This window comes from Mobula hypostoma, chromosome 20, assembly GCF_963921235.1.
Source record: "Mobula hypostoma chromosome 20, sMobHyp1.1, whole genome shotgun sequence".
In the NCBI taxonomy this organism is placed as follows: Eukaryota; Metazoa; Chordata; class Chondrichthyes; order Myliobatiformes; family Myliobatidae; genus Mobula; species Mobula hypostoma.
Window position 1 is genome coordinate 9,725,715 of NC_086116.1, and position 23,031 is coordinate 9,748,745.

At 42.2% G+C, this 23,031-nt stretch overlaps 1 protein-coding gene across 2 annotated transcripts in view; it reads left to right on the forward strand.

Moving 5' to 3' along the window:
• The first annotated feature begins 6,059 nt into the window (after window positions 1–6,059).
• LOC134359320 (N-acylneuraminate cytidylyltransferase-like) overlaps window positions 6,060–23,031 on the forward strand; it is a 28,179-nt gene continuing 11,207 nt past the window's right edge. Inside the window, exons 1-5 of one of the 2 annotated variants that reach the window (XM_063072371.1) lie at window positions 6,060–6,550; window positions 9,022–9,164; window positions 9,538–9,690; window positions 17,327–17,350; window positions 20,499–20,632. In XM_063072371.1, coding sequence (XP_062928441.1) covers window positions 6,276–6,550; window positions 9,022–9,164; window positions 9,538–9,690; window positions 17,327–17,350; window positions 20,499–20,632 — 729 coding nt within the window. In that variant the 5' untranslated portion in view covers window positions 6,060–6,275. Of the gene's footprint in view, window positions 6,551–9,021; window positions 9,165–9,537; window positions 9,691–17,323; window positions 17,351–20,498; window positions 20,633–23,031 lie in introns of both variants that reach the window. The other variant, XM_063072370.1, reaches the window with a different exon arrangement.

Sequence of the window (23,031 nt, forward strand, 5' to 3'; positions counted from 1 at the left end):
CAACTTCTCCTTCCCGAAATAATTCAAAGTGCATGTAGTGTGCAGCACAGGGAAACAATAAACATCAAAGAGCTCGATGTCCTAGTGAAGAGATCTGGGTGGAGATAGGGTACTGATGAGTCTCACAGCCTGAGGGAAGAAGCTGATACCCAGTCTGTCAGTCCCAGTCCTGATGCTCTTGTATCTGTCTCCTGACCAACATTCTTTCTAATTGTTTTTTACAGCTGGGTGGACCAATCATTGCTCTGAGCAGGAAATTTTTGCACAGCCTGAAAACTGCACAGCACTTTGTAATATACATAACGAAAAAACACAAACAACAACTCACAAGTAAACAATATTAGACAGACAAATAAATTTTCCACCTAGCCATTCACCAATCCCACATATTCATCAAAGTTGCCGTGATGATCGTAGATAGCTGCCTTCCTCGGTACACTCCAGTCTGTACTTTCAAGACAGTCCTTCAGCGCTGAAGTGGCACTTTCTGGACAAGTCCAGATCCCTCTGTAAACTGGTTTGATTCATTTAAACAGTGGTCTCTGTGCAGGGTACGTGGTCTGAGTATATAATGAGAATTGGGAGGGGGGGCAAAATTTTAGGCTCCACAAGTGTTGGTCCAAACCAGGTCTAATAGATTCTCTACTCTGGCTGTGAATTTGACATGCTGCTAGAGCTTTGGCAGAGCTATTACGATTGAGACATTCACGCACCACATCTGATTGATACAGACTCACAGGTCTCCTCCATGGGTCTTACCGGAGATCGCAGTATTTCCAGCCACCCAAAAGGAGAATAGGACTGCATAGCCGAATCCGTAGTGGTGTCCTGGAGCCATGTTTCTGAAAGGACGAGTGTGTAGCAGTTCCTCATCTCTTACTGCTTCAAACACAGACGCAAGAAATCCATCAAATTTTTTTTTTAGCGATCAGACATTAGCGAGTAGAAATGTAGACATCTGCTTTAAGTCACGCAACACACATAAAAGTTGCTGGTGAACGCAGCAGGCCAGGTAACATCTCCAGGAAGGGGTACAGTCGATGTTTCAGGCCAAGACCCTTCGTCAGGACTAACTGAAAGAAGAGCTAGTAAGAGATTTGAAAGTGGGAGGGGGAGGGGGAGATCCAAAATGATGGGAGAAGACAGGAGGGGGAGGGATAGAGCCAAGAGCTGAACAGTTGATTGGCAAAAGGGATATGAGAGGATCATGGGACGGGAGGCCAAGGGAGAAAGAGAAGGGGGGGGAGCCCAGAGGATGGTCAAGGGGTATAGTGAGAGGGACAGAGGGAGAAAAAGGAGAGAGAAACAGGATGTGTGTATATAAATAAATAAATAACGGATGGGGTGCGAGGGGGAGGTGGGGCATTAGCGGAAATTTGAGAAGTCAATGTTCATGCCATCAGATTGGAGGCTACCCAGATGGAATATAAGGTGTTGCTCCTCCAACCTGAGTGTGGCTTCATCTTTACAGTAGAGGAGGCCGTGGATAGACATATCAGAATGGGAATGGGACATGGAATTAAAATGTGTGGCCACTGGGAGATCCTGCTTTCTCTGATGGACAGAGCATAGGTGTTCAGCGAAATGATCTCCCAGTCTGCGTTGGGTCTCGCCAATATATAGAAGGCCGCATCAGGAGCACCGGATACAGTATATAGAAACATAGAAACATAGAAAATAGGTGCAGGAGTAGGCCATTCGGTCCTTCGAGCCTGCACCGCCATTTATTATGATCATGGCTGATCCTCCAACTCAGAACCCCACCCCAGCCTTCCCTCCACACCCCCTGACCCCCGTAGCCACAAGGGCCATATCTAACTCCCTCTTAAATATAGCCAATGAACTGGCCTCAACTGTTTCCTGTGGCAGAGAATTCCACAGATTCACCACTCTCTGTGTGAAGAAGTTTTTCCTAATCTCGGTCCTAAAAGGCTTCCCCTCTATCCTCAAACTGTGGCCCCTTGTTCTGGACTTCCCCAACATCGGGAACAATCTTCCTGCATCTAGCCTGTCCAATCACTTTAGGATCTTATACGTTTCAATCAGATCCCCCCTCAATCTTCTAAATTCCAACGAGTACAAGCCCAGTTCATCCAGTCTTTCTTCATATGAAAGTCCTACCATCCCAGGAATCAATCTGGTGAACCTTCTTTGTACTGCCTCTATGGCAAGGATGTCTTTCCTCAGATTAGGGGACCAAAACTGCACACAATACTCCAGGTGTGGTCTCACCAAGGCCTTGTACAACTGCAGTAGTACCTCCCTGCTCCTGTACTCAAATCCTCTCGCTATAAATGCCAGCATACCATTCGCCTTTTTCACCGCCTGCTGTACCTGCATGCCCACTTTCAATGACTGGTGTATAATGACACCCAGGTCTCGTTGCACCTCCCCTTTTCCTAATCGGCCACCATTCAGATAATAATCTGTTTTCCTATTTTTGCCACCAAAGTGGATAACTTCACATTTATCCACATTAAATTGCATCTGCCATGAATTTGCCCACTCACCCAACCTGTCCAAGTCACCCTGCATCCTCTCAGCATCCTCCTCACAGCTAACGCTGCCACCCAGCTTCGTGTCATCCGCAAACTTGGAGATGCTGCATTTAATTCCCTCATCCAAGTCATTAATATATATTGTAAACAACTGGGGTCCCAGCACTGAGCCTTGCGGTACCCCACTAGTCATCGCCTGCCATTCTGAAAAGGTCCCGTTTATTCCCACTCTTTGCTTCCTGTCTGCTAACCAATTCTCCACCCACACCAATACCTTACCCCCAATACCGTGTGCTTTAAGTTTGCACACTAATCTCCTGTGTGGGACCTTGTCAAAAGCCTTTTGAAAATCCAAATATACCACATCCACTGGTTCTCCCCTATCCACTCTACTAGTTACATCCTCAAAAAATTCTATGAGATTCGTCAGACATGACTTCCCTTTCACAAATCCATGCTGACTTTGTCCGATGATTTCACCGCTTTCCAAATGTGCTGTTATCACATCCTTGATAACTGACTCCAGCAGTTTCCCCACCACCGACGTTAGGCTAACCGGTCTATAATTCCCTGGTTTCTCTCTCCCTCCTTTTTTAAAAAGTGGAGTTACATTAGCCACCCTCCAATCCTCAGGAACTAGTCCAGAATCTAACGAGTTTTGAAAAATTATCACTAATGCATCCACTATTTCTTGGGCTACTTCCTTAAGCACTCTGGGATGCAGACCATCTGGCCATGGGGATTTATCTGCCTTCAATCCCTCAATTTACCTAACACTACTTCCCTACTAACATGTATTTCGCTGAGTTCCTCCATCTCACTGAACCCTCTGTCCCCTACTATTTCTGGAAGATTATTTATGTCCTCCTTAGTGAAGACAGAACCGAAGTAATTATTCAATTGGTCTGCCATGTCCTTGCTCCCCATAATCAATTCACCTGTTTCTGTCTGCAGGGGACCTACAGTCTTTACCAGTCTTTTCCTTTTTACATATCTATAAAAGCTTTTACAGTCCGTTTTTATGTTCCCTGCCAGTTTTCTCTCATAATCTTTTTTCCCCTTCCTAATTAAGCCCTTTGTCCTCCTCTGCTGAACTCTGAATTTCTCCCAGTCCTCAGGTGAGCCACTTTCTCTGGCTAATTTGTATGCTTCTTCTTTGGAATTGATACTATCTCTAATTTCTCTTGTCAGCCATGGGTGCACTACCTTCCTTGATTTATTTTTTTGCCAAACTGGGATGAACAATTGGGATATCACCCCAACCGACTCATAGGTGAAATGTCGCCTCACCTGGAAGGACTGTCTGGGGCCCTGAGTGATAGTGAGGGAGGAAGTGTAAGGGCATGTGTAGCACTTGTTCCACTTACAAGGGTAAGTGCCAGGAGGGAGATCGGTGGAGAGGGATGTGGTGGGGGGGGGGGCGGGAACGAATGGACAAATTTAAGTCTCACTCCGGGAAATGCTACCACAGCATTAAAGCCAGGACAAGCAGGCTCCGGGACAGCTTCTTCCACCAGGCCATCAGACGGATTAATTCACGCTGACACAATTGTATTTCTAAGCTATATTGACTGTTGTGTTGTACATGCTATTTATTACAAATTACTATAAATTGCACATTGCACATTCAGACGGAGACGTAACGTAAAGATTTTTACTCTTCATGTGTGTGAAGGATGTAAGAAATAAAGTCAATTCAGTTCAATTCAATTCTTTTACCGGCATGCCTGCTGCGCGTCTGCATCCTCGCATAACACTTTCAATGTCTGCTTCTCCGAGTGTCCGTAGTATCCGAGGAGCGAGGGTTTGCTCCGCACGTTAGAGGTCATAACTGCAGAATACCGTCATTATCCTGATCACTATTGAGCTAGACCTGTAGATTTTAGTGGTCTTAATGATCAGCAGTGTTTTTCGGATCATAGAAAAGATGAACGGGAGAAGGAATCTCAGTGTTGATTAAACCCGGGGAGGCTGCTGTGTCTGGGCGCGCCGTCATCTTCCGACCTTGCCCGTGCTACCTGTGTGATTGAATATGTGACCGTTGCAACTGGGTGCTCCACCAGGTAGGTCTCCAATCATCTGAAGATCCTGCAACAGCAGAAATGTGAAAACTGCAAAACTAAATAAATATATAAAAATCATAAAGATCAAGAGCGAGTCTCTGCAACATGATTACAAACTAACACCCAATGAAGTCCTGAATTTCAAGGAAGAGAACCAAACGGCCTATTTAACTGCATTGCTACTCAGAACTTTTGGAAAGTAATGGAACCGATTTTTAGAAACATCGGTAATCATATTTGTGCATAATTAATTTAGTACCTAAACATCTGACATGGGCTTTAGAAGGTGAAGATTTGGCCCTAATAGCTTCTGTAAACGCTTAGAGGAAATGGCAGCGTGAGTGGATAGCATTTCGTTATATCTGATTTAGCTAAAACTAGTAATTTTGTGAATACTTTTGAGAGATGGTAGTCGGGATTAAGAAAACAACTTTACGTGAGCACCTGTTTATTGTGAGAACTCAATGAAACTAGTAAGCTTAATAAACGTGTGATAGTTTCATTAGATTCCGTAGCTACAAAGGTGAATAAGATAACAGATTTTTTTAAAAAAAACGGATAAACAGGACGCACTTGCTCCACTGTTTTTTAAACAAAACTGCGGAGCAAGTGCGTCCTGTTTATCTGTCACCTCACGCACCTTTTACCAGGTCATACATTGTAAGATCGCAAAATTTGCAAATGTCTACAGATGTGAAGAGCATTCGAAGGGTTGCATCACCGGCTGGTATGGAGAGGCCACTGCACAGGATCGGGAAAAGCTGCAGCAGGTTATAAATTCAGCCAGCTCCATCGTGGGCGCTGGCCTCCCCAGCATCTTGGACACACGCCTTCGAAAGGCGATGCCTCAAAAGGGCGGCATCCATCACCCAGGGCATGCCCCTTCTCATTGCTACCATCAGGGGGAAGGGGCGAGGGAGAGAAACCCGAAGACACGCACTCAAAATGTCAGCAACAGCTTCTTCCTCTCCGTCATCATATTTCTGAATGGACAATAGACCCATGATCACCACCTCAGTTTAATTTTCCCTCTCTTTTTGAATATATATATATATATACACATAATAAAACACTATAATATATTTCTTATTATAATTTATAGTGTTTTATTATGTATTGCAATTCACTTCTGCTGGAAAATAATATTTTTCTCCACAGATGCCTGTGAAATTAACCCTGACTTGATCCTGATTCTGATAAGGAATTTCATGTGATGTACATCTTTCTATATTAGTGCATTGTACTGCGGTCGCATAAAAATACAGCTCATTTTTCCACGTATAAGGAAGTCTAAGGGGATCCTGCTCCTGAATCTCTTCGTTCAGAAGAGCGCAATGAAAACTTGGGACAGCTGAGAGGGCGGATTCATTGGGGAGGAGACCGATGACGTAGGAACGGGGGGGGCGGGAGGGACTGGGACAGGGCTGAGGCCGGGATTGGACTAAGTACGAGTCAGTTAATTGGCTGTTCAGCCAATGGGCGCCGGAGGAGGCCTGAACCGGGGACGGATCCGCCTCCCGCCGATCTGAGGAGCAATGTTTGTCGGTGGACGCTCGGCCCATCCTATCCTGTTCTGTGCTCCTGCTGCTTCCGGGGGGCGTTGCTCCCCGCTGGGCTCGGCCGAGGGCGGGAGTGAGAGTGATCGTCGTTCCGGCCTTTCCCGGCTCACGGTTGCCTCTTGTGCCGGCGAGAGGGGTAAAGCCTGGACCCGAGGATGAGCTCAGAGCGCCTGCAGGAGGAAGCACGGCCGTGGCAGCCCCGCCAGGGTCCGGACTGGCGGATCTGGCAGCCGAGACAGTTACGGCCCCGCAAGAGACTGCCGGAGCCGGGCGGCCCGGTGACACCGGCTGGCAAGCGACACTTCGCCGCCCTGGTGCTGGCCCGGGGAGGGAGCAAGGGGATCCGGCTGAAGAACATCAAGCTGCTCCTCGGCCGGCCGCTCCTGGCTTGGGTGCTGATGGCCGCTGTGGATTGCGGGCATTTCGACAGGTGAGCGAAGCCGGGACGACCGTAGAACAATACGAAAGGAAGCTAGTCAATAACACTAAAGAGAATACCAGAGATTTTTTCAAGTACACAAAGTGCAAAAGAGAGGCGGGAGTGGATATCGGACCGCTGGAAAACGATGCTGGAGGGGTCGTAAAAGGAATCGGTCCCAACACAGACCCCTGTCGAACACCACAAGTCACAGGCAACCAGCAGAAAAGTTTCCTTTTATTACTATTCGTTGCTTCCTGCCAATCAACCACAACTTTATACATGCTAGAATCTTTACTATAATATCATCGGCTCGTAGCTTCTTAAACAGCCTCATATGTAGCACATTGTCAAAAGCTTTGTGAAAATCCAAGTACTGTATACACCAACCGATTCTCCCATGAAAAGATTTACCTTTGAGAAAACTGTGCTGATTACGGCCTATTTTATCATGTGCCTCGACGTACCATGGGATATCATCCTTAATGATAACATCTTCCCAACCACTGAGGTCAAACTAACTTGTAACTTTCCAGTCCTCTGGAACCATTCCAGAATCTAGTGATTCTTGAAAGATCATTACTGATCCTGTCCTGGTCGTCTGCCGGTGACTAGTGTTCCACAGGGGTCTGTGTTGGGACTGATTCTTTTTACGTTATATGTCAATGATTTGGATGATGGAATTGAAAGCTTTGTTGCAAAATTTGCATACAATATGAAGATAGGTGGAGGAGGAGGTACTTTTGAGGAAGTAGTGAGGCTACAGAAGGACTGAGACAGGTTAGGAGAACCGGCAAAGTGACAGATGGAACAGTGTCGGGAAGTGTATGGTCATGCACTTTGGTAGAAGAACTGAAAGGTTAGACTATTTTCTAAATGAAGAGAAAATACAAAAAAAGCTGAGGTACAAAGGGACTTAGGAGTCCTTGTGCAGGATTCCCTAAAGGTTAATTTGCAAGTTGAGTCTGTGGTGAAGAAGACAAATGCAATGTTAGCATTCATTGCAAGAGGACTAGAATATAAAAACAAGATGTAATGTTGACACCTTATAAAGCATTGGTGAGGCCTCACTTAGAGCATTGTCAGCAGATTTGGGCCCTTTATCTTAGAAAGAATGTGCTGAAATTAGAGAGGGTTCAAAGGATTGAATGGCTTGTTGTATGAAGAGTGTTTGATGGCTCTGGCCTATATTCAATGGAATTCAGAATAATGAGGGGTGACATTGAGACCTATTGAATGGTGAAAGGCCTTGAGACAGTGGACATGGAGAGAATGCTTCCTGTGGTGGGAGAGTTTAAGACCAGAGGACACACTGTCAGAATAGAGGGGCGTTTTTTAGAATGGAGTTGAGGAGGACTTTTTCTAACCAGGGAGTGGTGAATCTGTGGAATTCTTTGCCACAGGCAGCTGTGGAGGCCAAGTCATTGGATATATTTAAGGCAGAGGTTGGTAGATTCTTGGTTGGCCAGGGCATGAATGGATCCAGGGTGAAGGGAGGAAATTGGGGCTGAGGGGAAGATTGAATCAGTCATGAAATGGGCAAAGCAGACTCAATGGGCTGATTCCGTTTCTGTATCTTATGGGCTAATACAGCAAGATACAGGCCCTTTGGCCCATCCTATCAATTCTAACCCATGTGCTCGCCCAGTTAGTCCCAGTTTCCTGCATTCTGCTCATATCCTTCTCAGCTCAGTCCCTCTCTGTACCTATTAAAATACTTAATGATACTATCGTATCACTCTTAATTTTTACTTCTGGTAGCTCGTTTTATACACTCACTGCCTGCTGCATGAAGAAATTACCCCATTGCATCCTTTCCAAAACTTCTTCCTTTTATTCTAAATTTATGCCCCTTAGTTTTGAACTTGCGTACCCTGGGGAAAAAGACCTGCCATCCACTTTATCAATGCCTCTCATAATCTAAAACACTTTTATAAGATCGCCCCTCATTCCCCTATGTTCCAAGGTATAAAGACCTAGCCAGCTTCTCTCCATAACTCAGGCCCTCTCGTCGTGGCAGCATCCTTAAAAGACTTCTCTGCATCTTTCAGTTTAACCATGTCCTTTGTATAATAGGGTAACCAAACTGTACACAATGCACCAAATTTAGCCTCACAAACGACTTGTACAACGGCAACATAACATTCCAACTTCTCTACTCAGTGGCCTGATTGATAAAGGTTAGTATCCTATATTTTTCTCACCTCCCTGTCTACCTCTGACACTATTTTCAAATTATGTCCTAGTTCCATGAACATCCTTAGATAATGAATTACAGGTGTCCCAAGGGGAGTTTTAGGAATCAGTGTCTAAAGTTTAGGGGTGACTGGGGGTAGGAGTGCAATTTTTTTTGTGTGGAGTATTTAATTTTGGGTAGCTTTGCATGGACCTGAGATGCAGTACAAATCTCTAAAACTGTAGCATCATGGTAGTTGATAATGAAATGTTCTTCAACTAACCTCTTGTTTCTTTTTGCTAAATAGTGTATGGGTTTCCACAGACCATGATGAGATTGAAAAAGCAGCAAAAAAGTATGGAGCTCGAGTGCACCGTAGAAGTGCAGAAGTATCGACTGATACTGCAAGTTCTTTAGACACTATCTGCGAATTCCTTGAACACCACGAAGGTACAGTAATTGATAATATTGCCGATTATAATATTTAGCACATAATACTTGGCAGTTCTACATTCAAAGTTCCTGTATTGTAAAGATGACTCAAGTGATCTTCTTGTTGGATTTGTTGTTTGTATTATGCATGGGTCTTAGTTTGATTTCTTCACAGCACAAAATCTCTCTCTGTATTTCTCTTGGTACAATTGGTAAGTAGTGCTCTGTATGCTGATTTACTGTGTTATTCATACAGCAATACTGTTCACTCAAAGCTCCAGTGCAATGTGACCTGCAAGCTTCACGTGCCACACTGATGATCAGCTTGAAGTCCTCATTGCTCCTTGCACTTCACAAAGAATAACCATTCTCGTGTTAACTTCCATGACAGAGGTTGATGTGATCGCTCATATACAGTGCACTTCTCCCTGTCTCCATCCACGCCATCTCATCGAAGTGATAGAGATGATGAAGAAAGAGGGATACGATTCGGTGTTTTCTGTTATAAGACGTCCTCTTTTCCTGTGGCAGGAGATACCAGAAGGTAGAACAGTTTATTATTAGCTCAACAGTAAAATATGGATTTTGTAATCTACAGTTTGTGTATTTAAGGCTGTACTTTCTTAAAATGACATTAAACCAAAAAAAAATGTAAGTTTAGAGAGTTTGTTAATTAAAATTGCAAATGAGCTTCCTGATAATTATGTATGCTGAGAAATTTGATTCCATGATTCAGCGTGTTTTTCTGATTCTATGGAAGATGCCCATAACCTCAGTTAAGTGACTTCTGTGTTCCCTCTTTGCCCTAAACTCATAGAGGAAGCATTCGACAATCCATTCATTGCTGCCCTGCCTCACTTGTAATCCCAAAATGCTAGCAGATTTTGCATGCCTACTCATTTGTTGAACTTTTGAAAACTAGCACTGCAAAGTCAGGCAACATGTCCTTGTCCCTGTGATCACTCTTTCATTGTTAACAAACATTCTTTTCACAACTGTAGCCTGTATTCTCTCATTTCAGGAAGTTGTAATGGATACAGTGTAGAGGTTTAAAAACATGTCTGCAGTTAAAATGGAACTGTCAGCAAAGAGCATCTATGCTGAACAAGCAAGCTCATTTAAAAAAAGAGTAAATCATGTGGCTTTCAAGCAACACACACACAAAATGCTGGAGGAATTCAGCAGGCCAGGTAGCATCTATGGAAAAAGGTACATTAAGGGTGGGGGGTGGGGAGGATCACCAGAGGGAGGCAATGGGCGGGGAAGGAGATAAGGAGATAACACAAGGGAGGGATGAGGGTTTGGGAAATGGGAGGCGGGGCGGGGGGGGGGGGCTAGAGGCATTACTGGAAGTTTGAGAAATTGATGATATTCATGCCATCAGGTTGGAGGCTACCCAAATGGAATATAAGGTGTAGCTCCTCCACCTTATGGAGGAGGCCATGGATAGACATGAAGGAACGAGAATGGGAAGTGGAATTAAAATGGGTGGCCACTGGCAGACAGGGACTTCACCTGTCAGTCTGTTGGGGTCATATACTATGTTCGGTGCTCCCAGTGTGGCCTCTTGTATATCGGTGAGACCCGAAGTACAATTGGGAGACCACTTCACCGAGCATCTACACTCCGCCGGAACAAGTGGGATCTTTCAGTGGCCACCCATTTTAATTCCACTTCCCATTCCAATATGTCCATCCATCTGTGGCCGCCTCCACTGTCGGGATAAAGCCACACTTCGGTGGGAGGAACAACACCTTATATTCCCTTTGGGTAGCCTCCAACCTGATGGCATGGATGTCGATTTCTCAAACTTCCAGTGATGCTTCCACTACCCCTGCCCCCCACCATTTCCCATCCCCTGGTCCCTCTCTCATGTTTTCTCCTTGCCTGCCCATCGCCTCCCTCTGGTGGTGCTTCTCCCTCCTCCCTTTCTTCTTTCTTCCATGGCCTTCTGTCTCTTTCACCAATCAACCTTCTAGCTCTTTGCTTCATCTCCCCCACTCCAAGTTTCAACTATTGCCTGGCGTTTCTCTCTCCCCTCCACCCACCTTTCAAATCTACTCCTCAGCTTTTTTTTCTCCAGTCCTGCCGAAGGGTTTTGGCCCAAAATGTCAACCGTACTTAATTCTATAGATGGTGCCTGGCCTGCTGAGTTCCTCCAGCATTTTGTGTGTGTGTGTGTGTGTTGGTTGCTTGGATTTCCAGCGTCTGTATTCTCTCTTGTATAGGCTTTGAAGCATGCAACTGTGCAAGGACCCAATGTGGCCTCAAACCAGGAACATACAATAGTGGGATAAGAAGAGTGTCACCAGGACTAGCTCTGTCATCCTAGTGTAATTAATAAAGCCGATTTTCTGTTTTAAGCACACTGCTGTCTTAGGGCAGTGGCATTATGTGGGAGATCCCAATTACAGGAGCCTCTTTTTTTGGGGAAGCTTGTTGTCTCCATGTAATTAATAATTGAGCATGGTAACTTTTCTGCCTAAGCTTTCATCTCTCAATCCCAGCACTGAGGTGGTCCTCATGTAGCAACATGCCAATTCTGCTGAATTGTCTGTCCACCCCAGGACCCGAAGGGTCTTGGATTCTGGCCCTTTAGTCTTGCCCAACTCTTTTACCAAATCCTTCTGACCACACAATGTAATGGAATGTATCTAAGCAGGTTTCAGGGATTTGGCTGGAGAAACAACACGAACGGTATGAGGTTACAAATACTTAAATTTGTCATATATTTTCTGCTACCTTTAGTCAGGTCTTTTTTTGGTTCAATCATTTGATACACTTGCTGGAATAGAACAGGAACATTATAGGCAAAGTTTTGCAGATGATAGATCAGTTGTAGATATGGACAGAGTTGAAGTATCCAGCCATGTGTGAGGTATTGCATTTTGGGAGATCACGTCTAAAAGGGCAGTGTATAGTTAATATTAGGATCCTTAATAATATTGACGTACAGAAGAATCTTGGGGCCCAGGTGTAAACGTAACTTTGCTAGATCAAATAACGACAGCACAAAAAGATCATTACTTATCTTTCCACCCGTTTATTTCTTTGAGCTCAGCAGGTGAGTGAACTTGGACCCAACATCAGGGAAAGAACCTTTCTCATCTCCCCGGCGGTTCTACAAGTTCACTGCCCGATGTCAGAAATGTCAGAAATTATAAGGCCACTGATACAAAAGAACAATCGGTTTGATAACCATTCAGGCCAAGTCAATGGACTATTGATACAGAGAACAATCAGTTTGATAACCATTCCAGCCAAGTCAATGGACTATTGATACAGAGAACAATCAGTTTTGTTAACCATTCTGGCCAAGTCAATGGACTATTGATACAGAGAACAATCAATTTGTTAGACACTCCAGCCATCTTAATTAAAGAAAAGGATGTCCTAACCTGGTTTGCTGGAGCCACAACTTAATTACGAAGATAGGAACGTCCATCAAATTTATGCTTTAATTAAGAAATTAATTTCCGTCAGGTATTGCTTTTTGTCAAAATCAAAAGGTGTGAAAAGCCCAGAGACATCTATGTAGATCTGGGTGAACTTTAATCATCTTGCTCCAAAGAAGGCAGCTGTGAGACATTATTCAAACACACTGCAGTCACAGACATAGTCAGTACTTAATTCATTGTTTACAGGGATCTGAGAATCCCCCATTCCCTTAAACTTTATCACAGGTCCATAGCTCTTTGAAAGTGGATGCACAGGTTGATAGGGTGATAAAGAAAGCCATTGGCAAGCCTGATTTTATTAATTAGCAAGGTCCACTCCTTTCCTAGTGCCCTTCCTGGTACCTGGCTGAGCTCGTACTTTACTGGCCTCTGCCTGTGAGGCACTGCCAAGTTGTTTCCAATGAGCAGACATGGTCTCAGTCAGAACGCCTTCAAATTTTTGTCAGCTCCCGGCCTTCAACAGAGCATGAAACATTTTCTCATGGTAATTTTATTTGTATTCAAGTTCTTTCCTTCGCTTTGGTCTTGCTTTGTCAGGGATTTATTGTGACTACTTTAGGTTTAACCTATTCTCCTATCTCTTCTAGTTGTGAAGGTATGTTCACACTCCATGAACTCTATAAGCAGGCATCCGTTAGTCTCGTGAGACCATGGATTTGCGCCTTGGAAGGTTTCCAGGGCACAGGCCTGGGCAAGGTTGTATGGAAGACCAGCAGCTGCCCACGCTGCAAGTCTCCCCTCTCCATGCCACCGATGTTGTCCAAGGGAAGGGCATTAGGACCCATATAACTTGGCACCGGTGTCGTCACAGAGCAATGTGTGGTTAAGTGCCTTGCTCAAGGACACAACACGCTGCCTCAGCCAAGGCTCGAACTAGCGACCTTCAAATCACTAGACGAACGCCTTAACCACTTGGCCACACGCCAACACTATAAACTCTATAACCTCTGCTATGAACGTCCAATGCCTGCCCTAATAGTTGCTGTTTTTGCAAAAAGGGTACGCACGCAGCTGGTGAATCTTGGCTTTGGAATCCACAAAATACTGCCTGTACATCTTGCTGTATACAGCAAAATGTAGTGGGATCTTTCCCAGTAGATTTCGAGGATTCAGATCAATGATGGACATTACAAATATTAAAATAGTTGCAAGGTATTAACAAAGTAACAAGTCACTGGAGTGACTTTCCACCTAGTGATTATCTTGGACGTTTTTATTGGGATTGCAAGACCCTGTTAGACATTGGTAGCATAGAATATTTCAAGTTCATTCATTGGTGAGACTGATGGTGAGGGAGCTGTGTTTCCTTGCAGTGGCAAGGACTTGGTCTTGGCCAAGGGATTGCTGTGAACGTAGCGGTCTGTCACAGACCTCCAGGGGAGAGAGCAGAGGCCTTTGCTGGAATCGTGCTGGGTTGGGGCCTGGTCCCTTTTGTTGGTGCTGCCCTCCAGTGTTCACGCGGTGGAAGAACAAGCTGGATTAGCCGCAATCTACAGTTATGCCACTTGGATTTGGGCGATATTATTTTTTCCTGTGTGTGTGTTTTTTATGGGTTTCTAAAATCTTAAACATATGTGCTATTTACAGTGTGCTGTTAGTAATGTATTTTGCACCCAGGTCCCAGAGGGATGCGTTTTGTTGGCTATATTCATGTATGGTTAAATGATAATTCAACTTAAACCTGGAATGTTAACTAAGTAATGAGCCTGACACCGTTTTGCCTGCTGGTGATTCCACAGAGCCGGCCGATGGCTGGCTCAGAGATCTTAAATGATGGTGATCCCAGTCCAGGGAAAGGTCCAATGAGCTCATTTATAAGCTTGTCCTTACATACAGTAATCAATGAACAAACACTTAACCATAATTATCAGCTGCATTTTAAACTGCACATCAAATGATCAGTTTCATTACAATGGAGTTAGTTCCTCTGGGGAAAAAAAAACAAGTACTGCATGTACTATTCCCACACTGCATGTCCCTACAGTTCCGTGGTTTGAGAACCGATGATGTCCTTGCAGTTGTACGCTTCAAGGCCTCTTGATTTCATTACTTTTTTGACAACTGACAGCTCTGTTTTACCTGCAGGCATATTTTTAACTCTTCCACCACAGAGTGAGCTTTCAATTAACTTTCTGCCAAAATGCATTAGTTAATATAAACTGAACTTGCCAATATTAATGAATTCGAAATTAGGTGAATGTGCTCAAGAAATGCTGAGTATTTGGCATTGGGTTGGAATGCACTGAAACATACTTGGTGGACCCTCTGGCATTTTTCACCAATGGTACCAGCAGATTTAGGTCTCCTGTGTGAAAATGGATGGCCAACATTTTCTGCCTATCTCAGCAGTGGCCCTGCTGTGCTGTGTGGCTGGACTCTGTAAGGTTTCCAGAGTTTCAATTCAAACCAGTACGACTTTGGAATCTACTGGGTCCTATCTCAGCTGTTTCATAATAATAGTAACTTATTTCTAGAGTACTTTTCATACGAACGCCGTAGTTCAAAGTGCTTTACAATGGGCTAAAGTGCAAACATGAAAACAAAAGATAAAATGGTTTTAGTTAAAAGCAAGATTAAATTGGCTTTGAGCTGGTGTTTAAAAGTGTCAACTGAGTGCATTCCTTATAGTTTCAGATATTAAGTTCCACAGTTTAGGGACATTATTCAAAAAAGCTGACCTGCCAATATCTTTTGAGGAGATTTGTTTAAATTTTGGGGGTTGTGGGTGTTGTGGATAGACTTGGAGGGTTGACTGAGTTTACAGCGGGACATCGATAGGATGCAGAACTGGGCTGAGAAGTGGCAGATGGAATTCAACCCAGATAAGTGTGAAGTGGTTCATTTTGGTAGGTGCAACTTGAAGGCAGAATAAAATATAAATGGTAAGACACTTGGCAGTGTGGAGGATCTGAGAGATCTTGGGTTCCGTGTTGATAGGATACTCAAAGCTGCAGTGCAGGTTGAAGGCATATGGTGTGCTGGCATTCATCAACCGTAGGATTGAGTTCAAGAGCCATGAGGTAATGTTACAGCTATACAAGACCTTGGTCAGACCCCGCATGGAGTACTGTGCTCTGTTCTGGTCACCTCACTACAGGAAGGATGTGGATACTAAAGAGAGAGCGCAGAGGAGATTTACAAGGATGTTGCCTGGATTGGAGGGCATACATTAAGAGAGTAGATTGAATGTACTTGGCCTTTTCTCCTTGGAGCAACGGAGGATGAGAGGTGAATTGATAGAGGTGTGTAAGGTGATGAGGGGTATTGATCGTGTGGATAGTCAGAGGCTTTTTCTTCGGGCTGAAATGACTAACACAAGGGGGCACAGTTTTAAAGTGCTTGGAAATAGGTACCGAGGAGATGTCAGGGGTAAGTTTTTCACACACAGAGAGTGGTGGGTGTGTGGAATGCACTGTTGGTGGCGGCAATGGAAGTGGGTGGATACAATAGGGTCTCTTAAGAGACTCTCAGATAGATACATGGAGCTTAGGATAATAAAGGGCTATGCGCTAGGGAAATTCTAGGCAGCTTCTAGAGTAGGTTACATGGTCAGCACAACATCGTGGGCCAAAGGGCCTGTAATGTGCTGTAAATTTCTATGTTCTCTGTATGTAAATTTAAGAGACTGGCAGAAGGAGACTGAGAGTTGTTATTCTTGATCATTCACTCACATGACATGACCATCCCTACCAGCTAACAGGGTCCTGCCAAACAGATTGTGCATTCTCTTGATTAGTATGTTCATGCTTATAGTTACAGATAGAAAAGTGCAGGTTGATTGCTTTTTCTTTAACATTTTGGGTGGTGGGTGGATAAAAAAATGTCCCTCTAGAAAGTGACCACTCAGTCTCTTATACTTCAGGGAATAAAGTCTGAGAGTGTCCATACTCTCAGTAAAACTCAGGCCTGACAACACTTGTAAACCTTTGCCTTTTTTTTCCAGCTTAATAATGTCATTTCTATAACAAGGTAATGAAAATGGTATAGTATACTCCAGGTGAAACCTCACCAATGTCTTGAGTAACTGGAACGTAACATCCCATCTCTTATTCTCTGCCCTTACTGATTAACTCCAGCGTGTAATAGCTCACTTCACCACTGTCCACCCATGAAGCTACTTTTAGGGGGCTTAGTACTTGTACACCTGGGTGCCATTATTTTCAAATTCCCCAGGGTCCTATTGTCCACTGTGAAAGTCCTACCCTGGATTGACTTCCCAAAATGAAACACCTCACACTAGTCTGAATTGAATGCCATTTGCCCTCTTACCTAGCTGATCAAACCAGGTAGCAATTTGATGCCATGGTCACCCTGGTCCACAGGCGTAATGGGTAACTTTATTCTTGGTGCTTCATGGGACGCAAATATCACTGGCAAAGTTACAATTTTAGTAATCTCTAATTAAAGACAAGTAAACTGTCTTGAGGGACTGTTAAGAAACACCTTATCATCTTGCTGCAGTGTACTTGTAGAAAGGAAGGGCAAATTAGCAGATGAAGTTCACAAAATCACTGCAATTAGTGATCTAAAACAATAAAACTACATTAAAATGTTGCTTTCCCAGGGGGTGGGGCGGGGTGGTGTTAAACTAAAAATGTACCTCAGGATGTTTTTTTGTTGGCCTAAGTTTTACTTTGCTGATGGTGTTTATAGATTTGGGTGTGCTATCTGCATTGAAAATATTCTGAAATTCATCCTTTGTTCTTCTTTCTGATTCAGCAGCAAGAGGCGACCATAAGCAAAGAGGTACTGTATGCATATTCAAAGTTATAAGCAATTACTTTATTAGAGCAATATAAAGAATAAAATACAGAAAGAAAAATGCTTAATGAGTTAGTAAAAGAAACAAGATAATACTTGTAAATCAGTCACTGAGCCAAGCTATACACCCTCCCCTTCTTGATGTCTTTTTATCTGTCTCTGTCTCTTAGCAATATTTTTGACCCAACCTAAGAGAAGGTTCTCCCTTGCACAAAGAAATTGTCCCTTTTTTTTAATACCCTTCAAAAACCCCTTTCCCTAGTACTTCCCCATGGACCGATACCTGGTGGTACTGCACAATAATTTTTCCTTCCCAGGCAAACATATTTTTTATCAGCAACTCTGAGCTGTAGACTGGTATTTATGTTAGTTCTCAAAGCACTTGCTGTGGTCTTTTACTTTCTCAAAATATTCCCACATTCCTTCACAGCATTTTGTCTTACAAACTTCCATTTTGTGTTACACATTTTTGTATATACCAAGGAGGAATCAATTTTTTAGTTTTTTCTTTACATCACTTGAGTAGAATAGGCAATTACTTGCAGTGCACTTTTAAGAGGATTATGCTTGAAAACCATAGCCCATCAGTGGTAGAAAGAGGGATTGATGAGTGGGATACCACTTAAGTGAACTGCTACATCTAAGATAGAGTCTGGTCTCCTGCAGTTTATTGGAGCTGCACTCATGCCCCTTGGGTCTAAACCTAAGAGTCGATAGGTAGAGCTGGGGTGAATCTTCTCTTTCTCTGGTTTCTCATCTATTATCCTTATCTTGTCTGTGACATTTATACCTTGCTTGCTTGAACACATTCCCACTGGAGATGCCATTTCACTTCTAGGTCTTCATCTTAATGTCTATTTGAAGATTTCTGAAAGTGAGAGCAGACATGATTGAAATGGTATGGTGTCAGTTAAAGATTCGTCCGGCTTCAGGGGTACAGAATCCTCGGTGAAGAATAATGGAAAACAACAGGAGCACCGGTGTGGAAGCAGTTATTGTGGAGAAGGTGGTGACGCTGAGGAAATGAAATTGAACCTTTTCTGAGAACTGAAAGGAAGAATGTTGAACTAAGGTAGTTGCGACTCCAGGAGCTGCAGAGCTAACCGCTGCATGTGTTTGTTCTCAGGATATTAGTAGGAAGAGGATGAATTTGGGAAGCTAAGAACTTGTGGAGGAATGCATGAAGAAAATTGATGGAAGATTCCAGAGAAGAACAATTGATTTATCATTCTCAGATGTACTGAGATACAGTGGCAAACCTTTGTTTTGCATGCCACTCAGACAGACCATTCCAAAATAATCTAGGACCTCTCCCACCCCAGACATTCTCCCTTCTCTCCTGTCAGACAGAAGATACAAAGAAAAGCCTGAAATCACGTTCCACCAGACTTCCACATCTTTCGTCCCACTGTTATTAGACTTTTCTTTGTACTCCTTTATATATTGTTCTTGTGGAATGATCTGTATGGATAACATGCAAAACAAAATTTTTCATTGTGCCTTGTGTCATGTACACACAACCCTGTAAAAGTATCAGCAGCAATAGAACACACCTGGAGTCTGGTTTTGATGTTAAAATCCATTATCGTTACTAGTAACTACTAAATACAGTAACTTAACCAGGTGATCAAAAGTTAGCAGTGTTATGCATAGATAGGTGTATAGATAAAGTTCCCAAACTTATTCAAGCTCAGGTGGCAAGAGTTACAGTCTTACGATGGTATGTAAGAGAGTTCAGTTCAATCCTCAGGTTAATTAATGCGAGATATTTGTAATCCAAAGGCGAATGTTTTGAGAAGGCAATTACGTCGATATTCCACAGATTCCACGTCGGCAGTACAAAATAACAATAGCAGTAGGTTTTATCTCCGAAGTTGTTCCACTCCACACACGAAGTATCACCAACAGTGATCTTCAACGAATATCCTTTCAACACAAGTGGTACCACACCCGAATTCAGCTACGGGTCATCCCAAAGTGGTGGCCACAGGATACTCAAACTGAATCCATGTATGGATTATCACCAACAGTAGCTTATCACAAAGGGGACCCTCTTCCAGGGAGAACTACCACCCAGGCAAGGGTAGACACACCGGTAGATTCCACAAGGTTACCCCAACCACTCAACGTGATAGCCACTTATCCAGTTCCACGACATACGAAATAACTCCAACAGTGATTTGCCACAGGGGTTCCTTTTTCAGTGAACTACCACACCCAGACAAGGGTAAACACACATGTGGTATTCACAAAGGTTTTCCCTTCACCAGAGCACCCACTCCTGTGGATTAACTATGTGACAATCACACTTTCGTATTCAAATGCAATCAAACTCACCCCTTATGGGCTGCCTGGAGAGAGTCCAAACAGCGACCTTTTTGTCACTAGGTTTCTTCTGTTTCAAACCTTTCTCTCCCCTCTCTGCAAGTGCTTCTAGATGCAGCAATTTATGACAGTCATTTATCAATACTCTGGATCAATCTCAACTCACCCCTTTTGGGTTACTGAAAGTTTAAACCAGCGACTGGCTTACTGGTGTCTTCCATTGACCGAATCCGTCTTGACTCTGAGCATGTGTCTCCCTTTGTGTGTCTGTAAAATCTGACCCTGCTTATTCAAAACAAACCATGAGAAGCCGTAAACATTCATTGTCCATCAAATAACCCCACCTCTCTCACTATAGTAACCAAGCAATTTTGTGGTCAGTAGAAATCCAAAAGTCAGTCTCATTCTCTCGGCGCTTTAAAGTGACGGTCCACAGAAAAAAATGAACCCTAGGGGTACATAACAGTTGATACATGTAGCAATATTAAACCAATTGAGGCAAGAATGCAAGGACTGGTGCAGTTACAGAAGAAGGGCAGTGCAGGTGGACAAGAAAGATTGAGAGATTGAGTTTCTCTTCATCATTCACCAAGAGTTCATCTTTATAGACGTAAAAGTACCAGGGAGTTGTGTGTGTAGGCTGAACAGTATTGGAAGAAAGAATGTCTTGTGTCTCACATTAGTAGTTAGATAGTGTAAGGACGTGCATGTATGCCTGCAGTAATTACTTTGTTTTGTTTTTTTCCCCCCTATTGAAGTACAGTCAAAGGAGAAATTCCTTCAAACTGCTAACTTGGTTATCTTGCAGGAAATGAGATGACAAGACCTTTGAACTTTGATCCAAATAAGAAACCACGAAGAAGAGACTGGCCTGGAGAGCTCTGTGAAAATGGATCGTTTTATTTTACTACTACAGCATTACTTAGGAAAGGATTGCACCAGGTTTGTGACACGTATAAAATATCCACGAATGAACTTTACTAGGAACAATTTGACCTTTGATCTATTTCATGGCAACTGATTTTCTTTGGGCACAAGACAAAGGATATTGAAGTACAGCTTTATTATCCTCCACCCTGTTGTACTGCTCAAAGGTTTGAATGCTTTCTGTTTGTGATATAGTTGGATGTGCACTTGGAAAAGGTGCAGCTTTGGTGTGATGTGCTGTCTGGACTCTCCTCTCCTTTACCTTGAAACTGGAAGTGAAGATGTTAAGGAAAAAAAATTAGCTTGCATCCATGATTTCAAGTGAGCTATGTGGAGACGAGCTGTAAATATAAAAGAATATAAAAGAAAAAGATGTTGGAACCTTTGGCTATTGCACTTCGTGAAGCTAAAAATATTCAAGGAATTTCTATAAATGGGACTATTCATAAGATCTCCCTTTATGCGGATGATCTTTTGGTTTATGTTTCGAATCCCGAAGAATCTATTCCTAGTTTATTGAAATTATTAAATGAATTTGGATTGTTTTCAGGATATAAATTAAACCTGCATAAAAGTGAATTATTTCCTTTAAATGATTCTGCTTCTATATATGATGACATTCCTTTAAAAGTTACGGATTCTTTTAAATATTTAGGTATTATCATCACTAAAAATTATGGAGACCTTTATAGAGCTAATTTAGTTCCCTTAGTGGATTTTATGAAGCAATTTTTTTTCTAGATGGAATCCACTTACACTTTCGTTAGCAGGTCGAATTCATGCAGTTAAAATGATGATTTTACCAAAATTTTTATATGTACTTCAAAATATTCCTATTTTTCTAACTAACACGTTTTTTAATCAGGTTGACTCTATTATTTCATCTTTTGTTTGGAGTAATAAAAGACCAAGAATTGGAAAATGTCATTTACAAAAATTAAAAAAGGATGGAGGTCTTACTTTGCCTAATTTAAGAATGTATTATTGGGCGGTTAATATATGTTATGTGTGTTCTTGGTTATGTTGGACTGATAAAAAGGAACAACACCTTGGATTGATCTGGAATTGAAAATTGTGAAACAATTTCATTTCACTTCGTTATTAGGAGCTCCTTTACCTGTACAATTAGCCAAAATTTCTATTCTAAATATAAATCCTATGATTAATCAATCATTACGAATCTGGTACCAGTTTTGTAAGTTTTTTAATCTTAAAAAATTTAACCTTTTTAGTTTAATTTATGGATACTATTTATTTAAACCTTGACTTAGTCATCCTACCTTTTTTCTTTGGAGGAATAAAGGAGTTTATTCCTTCATGGATCTGTTTCAAGAAATTTGATTGATGTCTTTTGAGCAATTAGTAACTAAATATTCTCTCTCGCACTCACATTTCTTGCAATATCTTTACAAGAATATTTAAGTAATTTTCCATATATACAAGATTCTGACCTGTTAGACATTATTTTAAAAATAAATCCTTTAGTGAAAGGTTTTATTGGGAAAATTTATAATTTACTATTACAACAGTATAATTATCCTTTACTTAAGGTTAAGCAAGTTTGGGAAAGAGAGCTTAACATGACCTTGATAACAGAGAATTGGTTGTGAATGTTGAAGCTGATTAACTCTTCTTTGATTTGTGCCAGTCATTCTCTAATTCAATTTAAAATTGTACATCGTTATTATTTGACAAAGGAGAGATTGTCTAAAATATTTCTTAATGTAAATAGTCAGTGTGATAGATGCAAAACTGAGATAGCTACATTGACACATATGTTTTGGTGGTGTTCTGTATTGAAACAATTTTGGAAATCTATTTTTTCTACAATTTCTAAAGCTTTAAAAATCAATTTACAACCTAATAAATTGACAGTTTTGTTTGGTATAATTCCTCAACATATTCATGGTATTTCTTCATCAGACCAATACATAATTGCATTTGTCACATTATTGGCTAGAAGGGCTATTTTATTGAAATGGAAAGATGCCTCTGCTCTCACTTTGATACAATGGTTCTCTCAGGTGATGTTATGTCTTAGTTTGGAAAAAGTTAGAAGTCGAACTTTTGATCCTAGATTTGACTTTGAGAAAAGGTGGGGTTCTTTTGCCCGTTATTATCATTTGATTTGAGTTAATAAAGGTGGTCCTTTTCCGATGCTTGGATATATGGATTTGGTTAGTGGATTGATGTCTTTTTTTTATGGAAACTTGTATGGCGTACAGCTCCGGGTTTGTGCTCCAAATGGTTTTTTTTCCCCGTTTTTTTTGTTAATAGTTTTTTTTGTTTTAGTTAGTAGGGGCTCTTTTTTCTTTCTTTTTTCCAAAAAAAAGCTTTAACATTTTGTTTTTTTATTATTATTGATATACTGTTCAGTTTGGTTGATAGTTTAACTCTTATTCTACATATGGATA